This window comes from Brachyhypopomus gauderio, chromosome 7 (genome assembly GCF_052324685.1).
Source record: "Brachyhypopomus gauderio isolate BG-103 chromosome 7, BGAUD_0.2, whole genome shotgun sequence".
NCBI classification, from domain to species: Eukaryota; Metazoa; Chordata; class Actinopteri; order Gymnotiformes; family Hypopomidae; genus Brachyhypopomus; species Brachyhypopomus gauderio.
The window spans coordinates 8239607-8247518 of NC_135217.1; the positions used below are offsets into that span (position 1 = coordinate 8239607).

A 7912-nucleotide genomic window follows, 5' to 3' on the forward strand; every position below is an offset into this window, starting at 1 on the left:
GCCTACACATATAGTACACATGGTCAGCTTGGCTTGAAATAAAAATAAGGCAATTAAAAAATTATATAGTTTAACGTGTCTTTAAATCACAAGCTTGTGCCCTCACACAGTTAAGCACAGACTAATGTGTTCCGTATGGTATTGGTGTTGGGTTCTGTGATGAGTTGTGCTCCAGTCTGATCACTGCACACACACACACATCACGTCCTCGGTCTACGTGGCACACAGCGCGCGGGGACTATAGGGGTCCGCCGTGGTCGCGCGGGGCATTGTGGGACGGTGGCGGCCTAGTCTGTGGAGGCAGCAGAGGGGAGCTAACGGAGACGGAGCGTTTCTGAGAGGACGACGACACACTGGGCGTTAGTGGCACTTTAATTCACCTTCACCAGTGTACGCCATGGGACAGGAAGATCTCATGAGTACAGCCGAGGACGTGGCCGACCAGGTAACGTTACGTGAGGCGGGAAGGTGCGGTTCTTCGGCTAGTTTAGCTAGTTTAGTTCAGCTAGCGGAGTTCAAATGAAACTGGGGCGTCGAGGCGGTTTCGCAACACTCACACTCGACTGTCCTGATTTATCCCACCGAATGAAGTCCTTAACTACACACACACACACACGCCGGCTGTGTGTGTTTGGGGGGGGGGACGTAAAGAGTTTGTGTATAGTTAAAGAACCTCGCAAGTTTGGAGTGGTTTTGAACAGGACGCCTTGGTTCTTAGTTGGGTGTCTAGCTGGTTCCCCGGTGTGAAACGCTGCAGTGTCGAGATCAGTGTGTGGGGGTTTGGCGGTGTTGATGACTGGTGTTGGGCCACAGGTGAGGTCAGTGTGTGAGGGTTTGGTGGTGTTGATGTCTGGTGTTGGGCCACAGGTGAGATCAGTGTGTGAGGGTTTGGTGGTGCTGCTGTCTGGTGTTGGGCCACAGGTGAGATCAGTGTGTGAGGGTTTGGTGGTGCTGCTGTCTGGTGTTGGGCCACAGGTGAGATCAGTGTGTGAGGGTTTGGTGGTGCTGCTGTCTGTTGTCGAGGACATAACCCGTGTGTATTGTAGGGGAAAGGCTCCCTGCTTGTGATCCTCACACACCAGGCATGCTTGTGCTTGGAGGAATGTCTTTTGATGGTTGCGAGACTAAGATGTAACAGGAATCCCCTTTGCGAGTCTAAATCTGGATTTTGGAAGTTCATGTTTCAAGCTCGGTGTGTGTACTGTACAGTACTGTATGTCTTGGTGCAGCAGTCAGTCCTGAACACACTGTAGTTAGTTGTTCTGAGATGTGAATGAGGCCAACGCAGAGGACTTGTTGTGCACCGAGTGTAATCAAAATATAAAAATATGTGGGCTAAATGTGTAAATAATTAAGATGTATCTGAGTCATCACAGCTAATGAGCCAGTGTACCCTATCTTGATGGATTAAAGTGCAAAAAGGTTGATCACACTTGTACACGCTTGGCTATCCTTAAATGCATAAGCAGTAAAATTGCCACGTCTTTCAATCTCGGCTCGGATAGATGTCTACAGTTTGGTCTTGACATAAAGGCTCTGATAAACTAGACAGCAAAGATGCCAAATATGCTATACTCTCCTAATGCATCCTCTTTATGCTTAACATTTTAGAAAGGTGTTCCACTACACCGTTTATCATAAGCACATGTGAATTGCACTGTACTGTAGCCACTCCCACAATCCCTCCCACCAAATGGTCCACGTCAGCGCTTGCCAGCACAAGGCAGCCAATCCCTACTTAACAAGTCCCATACGTATCCTAAGCAGTGTGAGAGTAACTCGCATGGAAGCCAATCAGGTCATGCTTTCATGATCCTACGCTCACACGTGAAGCAATATGGAAAAAAAACACCTGCTGTTTTAATGAAAACCAAGAATGTCCTGTATGTAATTGTTAGACAATGTAATTGTTTAATACATTGTTGCTTTTAAATGGGCAGTCTTCATGGAAACACAAATGCTGGTCTGATTCAAAATGCATGTCCTCACACTCTAAAGCAGATGGTTTATGGCAGAATATTGTGACAGAATTGCCTCAGGTTATAGGCAATCTTATAAATGGTCAAAATGTATTGGTTTATTGTCTCATGTAAATTTAGCACAAGTGAAACATAGTTTATTGTCATTATTTCATGCAGAGTGTTTCCTTAGATTAGTGTCTGCAGGTGGGAACTGCAGCCACAAACACATTTCTATTCACAACATAATTTATTATCCATTAATTTAGCACACACTCTTGACCAGAAAGACTTACTAGACTTAGTAAGATAGACTTAGATAGACAATACTGGCAGTTTGTGGGGTTGATTGTAGTGTAGTTAGGCCATAAATAGAGACTTACCCCAAATAGTTTCCAGCTGGTATTTTATATTTTATTCACAACATTACCTCAGTCCAATAAAAGTGGCAGTGTGCTTCCACACAACGTTAACACAGTCCTTCAACAAAGGATCCCAAAGTATGTTTATATTCCCTCACTCCTTTGTGGGGTTCATGTAGTATTGCTTCCTGTGCTCTGTGGAGTCGTTCTGATATAGCAGAAATCTCGCCTTTGTTTGTGTATTTTGCACAGTCCGTGCATTCGTTATTGACGAGGCAACTGCTCACTCATAAACGGACACGTTGTGTTCAAAGTCAGCAGATGCTTGCATGAAAAAGAAAGGGAGGAAACGGAGGGGGGAAAAGACACTAATAATAATAATGAGGGGAAAACGTTATATTGGGGATGGGAGGGACTGGAATACTTAATATATCAGTTACAAAACCCTACAGTCTTACTATTGCTATGGGACATTATTTATATTTGATATTGACTGACTCATTATCCACAACAAGCAAAGACCAGTATCGAGAATGTTGTACTAAACTAAAAGATACACACTAATCTGAGATTAGCCTGTATCGCACTCATCCGTGTAAACACAGGCCTGTTTCTTTTGCTGGCGTGACTGAGCACGTTTCGTTTTGCGTCCCCTCAAAAGTTCCTCAGAGTGACGAAGCAGTACCTGCCCCACCTGGCCCGCCTGTGCCTGATCAGCACCTTCCTGGAGGACGGCATCCGCATGTGGTTCCAGTGGTACGAGCAGAGGGACTACATCGAGGCCACCTGGAGCTGCGGCTACTTCCTGGCCACCTGCTTCGTGCTGCTCAACCTCCTCGGACAGCTGGGTGAGGACACAGTAGCTCTCTGCTACCATGTTGTAAACATAAAAATAATCACCATCGTTTTTTAAAATGTCACAAGAAAATTGTGCTTAAATGTTGCATTGGAATTTTTTCAAATATGAATATTGAATGTTCACTCCCCCGGTCTATTTATCGTTTGAAAGATCAGAAGCCCACCACACACGGGAGCAGATTGAGAGTGGTTTACGGGAGCGTGGGTGTGTGAGGTGATGAGTGAGTCTGTCAGACGCTCACACAGACTGTCTTGTTCCCCTGCAGGTGGCTGTGTCCTTGTTCTCAGTAGAAATTTCGTACAGTATGCCTGCTTTGGATTATTTGGCATTATTGCGCTACAGGTAAAACAAACACAGAATTTGCAGTATACTCAGTTACGATTGGTTACTTGAGGGGGTTGAGATGTTGTTTCTGAATTTTAGACTCCTGACCTGTTGAACTCAATTGACTTTTCTTTTCTAGAAGAGACTTGTATCTGGTTAATAAAATAAATTCTGAACCATTATTCTATGACATTTATATAATTGACAGTTAACTATGTAACCCAACCTGGTCAGTACATTTACACATACTAAAACCCTTCATGGCAATAACAGGATCACGTAGTCAGGGGTTTATTCTTTGGTAATGACTGGCTAGCCTTGACCCCCTTTTATCAGAGTGAGGTGAATATGTACATCTCCATATGTTGGTAAACCTGACACATTTCTCTACTTTCAGACTGTTGCCTATAGTATTCTATGGGATTTAAAGTTTTTGATGAGGTGAGTTTCATTCCATACAGTCAACTCAATAACAGAACTACACTATAGCAACATCCATCATATTCATACACCAGTGCTGGGAAAGGATGTACTATTCTTGTTTTAGTGTGTCTTAAAGGGAAAGCATGAATATGTATGAATATGTATTTATGCATTGACGCTATGAAAACAAACACTTTGTTGTTGCACGCATATGTCTGTTAACTTCAGTGCATTTACAGTGTAGTGAAGTTGCTTGGTACTGATGTGTTATGGATCTGACAAACGTACCTTTGTGTGGCTGTGTCACATAGTGGCAGTGGTGCTGTTGGGTCCTTCCACACACACACAGCAGTCAAACTGCACTGTCACACACGCAGGCGGTGGATTTGTGTGGACGCATTGTCACGCACAGTGGCAGTGTATTGTGCAGCACCCCTATATCACTGCTGTCATTGTGTGTGTGTATGTGTGTGTGTGTGTCTCGCAGGAACATGGCTCTGGGTGGCGGTCTGCTCTTGCTCCTGGCTGAGTCACGGACGGACGGGAAGAGCATGTTTGCAGGCGTGCCCTCCATGGGCGAGAGCTCGCCCAAACAGTACATGCAGCTGGGCGGCCGCGTGCTGCTGGTGCTCATGTTCATGACGTTACTTCATTTCGACTCTAGCTTCTTCTCGGTGAGGGCCTGTGAATCCACCCTCCCTCTCTCCCCCTCTATATAGCAGGGCCTGTGAATCCACCCTCCATCCACACCTGCACCGCCTCCCTCTCTCCCCCTCTATATAGCGTACATTTTTACTGTGAAATTTGACCAAATCTGTGAGACTGTTTACAGTGGAGGAGGAAGTGCTGCACTGTTTCTGGATCAGTCTTCTGACAGTCACTACACAGTCTTCTCTCTCTGGATCACAGTCTTCTGACAGTCACTACACAGTCTTCTCTCTCTGGATCACAGTCTTCTGACAGTCACTACACAGTCTTCTCTCTCTGGATCACAGTCTTCTGACAGTCACTACACAGTCTTCTCTCTGGATCACAGTCTTCTGACAGTCACTGCACATTCTTCTCTCTCTGGATCACAGTCTTCTGACAGTCACTACACAGTCTTCTCTCTGGATCACAGTCTTCTGACAGTCACTACACAGTCTTCTCTCTCTGGATCACAGTCTTCTGACAGTCACTACACAGTCTTCTCTCTCTGGATCACAGTCTTCTGACAGTCACTACACAGTCTTCTCTCTCTGGATCACAGTCTTCTGACAGTCACTACACAGTCTTCTCTCTCTGGATCACAGTCTTCTGACAGTCACTACACAGTCTTCTCTCTGGATCACAGTCTTCTGACAGTCACTGCACATTCTTCTCTCTCTGGATCACAGTCTTCTGACAGTCACTACACAGTCTTCTCTCTGGATCACAGTCTTCTGACAGTCACTGCACATTCTTCTCTCTCTGGATCACAGTCTTCTGACAGTCACTACACAGTCTTCTCTCTGGATCACAGTCTTCTGACAGTCACTGCACATTCTTCTCTCTCTGGATCACAGTCTTCTGACAGTCACTACACAGTCTTCTCTCTCTGGATCACAGTCTTCTGACAGTCACTACACAGTCTTCTCTCTCTGGATCACAGTCTTCTGACAGTCACTACACAGTCTTCTCTCACTGGTTCACAGTCTTCTGACAGTCACTACACAGTCTTCTCTCTCTGGTTCACAGTCTTCTCTCTCTGGATCACAGTCTTCTGACAATCACTACACCAGGGGTGCCCATTACTTTGAAGGAGGTGTGGGTAGATCGCATGACATTAAAAAGTAGTGGATGAGTGACAGGCTATCATCCATGTGCACTGACGGTTGTATATTGATTGACATACATGGTAGCCAATCTGACGTCTAGGATTTGACATACGCACCCCCCCCCCCCATCAACGATCGGCACACATCGCCGCCACCCCCGTCAACGATCGACACACGCCGCTACAAAAATAAATAGGTAGATCTTTCTGACTTGGTCATCTTATAAGTAGCTCGCAAGCTGAAAATTGTGGGCACCCCTGCACTACACAGTCTTCTCTCTCTGCACAACCTTCCCTTCAGTCAAAAAACTTGTAAAACTTATAACACAGTTTTTTCACCTTTTGTGTAATAACTCCCCTGGACAAAGGTTTATGGAAAAAAAAGACTAATTACTTGAGTGAATTCATTGGGATTATGGAAGGCGGTGCCTGGGGGGACTGCACGTGGAGACGCACACCTCCACACCCTGTGCTCTCTCACACAATTTGTCATTTCTGCCCAACCCTCCCTCTGATCTTATGCTTCTTGATTGACTGTCGGTGGGTGTGTTTATATACATGTGCTCCTCTTGCAATGTAAAGTGATGATCTGATAATGATTTAGCATTTTATTTATACATTTCATCATCATTAGGTTGATCGTTGGAGTTCCTGTTTAGGTTGATATTTGTCTTTTTTTCATTAATATTTATTTCCTTTGAAGCTTCTTCCTGATCTTAATCACCCATCCTCTTCTCCTCCTCCTACAGATCCTGCAGAACATGGTGGGTACTGCGCTCATTATCCTGGTGGCCATCGGCTTCAAGACCAAGCTGGCGGCCCTCACCCTGGTGGTGTGGCTCATGGCCATCAACGTCTACTTCAACGCCTTCTGGACCGTTCCTGCCTACAAACCCATGCACGACTTCCTCAAGTATGACTTCTTCCAGACCACGTCGGTCGTCGGGGGCCTGCTGTTAGTGGTGGCGTTGGGGCCCGGGGGCGTCTCCATGGACGAGAAGAAAAAGGAGTGGTGAAGAGACTCTAGCCCCCCACAAAATAATACAAAAAGCAAAACAACAAAGCCACTGCCCAGGACACGAGGACCCACAATCTTTTTACAGCATCGACATCCCAGTGTGACGCGGGGCACACTGATCGTTCCCCCTCCCCCACCTCACTCTCGTTTTTCCCCCTCTCCCTTTTGTTCTGCTTCTGTGAGTTCAGACAGTCAGACCGTTTTTTTCTGTTCCAATATGTCCCCTTATCATGAAAACAACAACGAAGGAAACGCACCCAGCACTCCAGGATCAGTCTGGGGAGTTATGGCCGAGTTCCTTTTACACCTGAAATTTGCTTTTCTCTTGCCGCAAATCTCAGCATTAACGACGGCGTCTGTAAAACATCGTGAACTTGGTCATCCTGCCGCGATGCTTCACCTGTGCGCATTGCTATAGGGTTGTGCAATTTAAGATGCTTGGAGAGATAGCTGTGAAATGGGTACGTGTATAGCCTCTATGAAATAACAGCAATGTAATGCTTTGATCGAGGACATAAGAGCCATATTCATATGTGACTGATGGAGTCTCGACTCCAATTGGCTAAGGGCCCATCCTGTTTTTCCATTTTCCTACAACAATCATACTTAATTCGTAAATAAATGGCTCTTGTGTCTAGAGTGCACAGGGTCGTTTGTGAATAATACTGTTTGTGGTTCAGGTGAGGGGATGTGGAATATATAAACTGCCATCCAAATAAGAAAAGGATGCTGTGGTAAGGTGATAAAACCCTTTCAGGCAGTTGTAGTTCCCATCAGATCCCTCCCATTGGACCGAGTCCTATATGATCTAACTACTAGTGTATCTCGGACCAAGGCTGCAAACTGGAGCTTACCGACTGAGTAAAGTCTCGTCATATTTCACGAATCTACCCAGGTGGAATAGCTCTGAATAAGGTCTACTGCACCTGAATATCGTCTCGCTCTGTGTTGCTGTCTTCAAAAATAACGTATCATGTTGATTTACAGAAGTTTATATTGTATTTTGATTTGTTTTCAGATCATGGCGGAGAAAAATAAAAGCAAATAAAAAAACTCAGCCTGTCTTATTTATTAAACTAAAAATCGAGCTTTAAATGTAAATTTAGTATTCTTATTTTACACTTCAGGTTTTGTGTGGTAATTATTTACTACCGTCACAGGTCTTTTTTCATA

At 45.1% G+C, this 7912-nt stretch overlaps 1 protein-coding gene across 1 annotated transcript; it reads left to right on the forward strand.

Annotated features, from left to right (window-relative positions):
- Positions 1-189: 189 nt before the first annotated feature.
- surf4 (surfeit 4) lies at positions 190-7796 on the forward strand. The gene is made up of 6 exons (XM_077011422.1): positions 190-445; positions 2982-3168; positions 3445-3521; positions 3901-3944; positions 4414-4600; positions 6471-7796. Exons 1-6 carry the CDS (start codon positions 398-400, stop codon positions 6735-6737), a joined length of 810 nt encoding a protein of 269 aa, XP_076867537.1. The 5' UTR covers positions 190-397; the 3' UTR covers positions 6738-7796.
- Positions 7797-7912: the final 116 nt, after the last annotated feature.

Coding starts and splice junctions, on each gene's coding strand:
- surf4 (XM_077011422.1), top strand. CDS start 398: ATGGGACAGGAAGATCTCATGAGTACAGCCGAGGACGTGGCCGACCAG. Junction 446..2,981: donor CCGAGGACGTGGCCGACCAG/GTAACGTTACGT, acceptor TCCCCTCAAAAG/TTCCTCAGAGTGACGAAGCA. Junction 3,945..4,413: donor GATTTAAAGTTTTTGATGAG/GTGAGTTTCATT, acceptor TGTGTCTCGCAG/GAACATGGCTCTGGGTGGCG.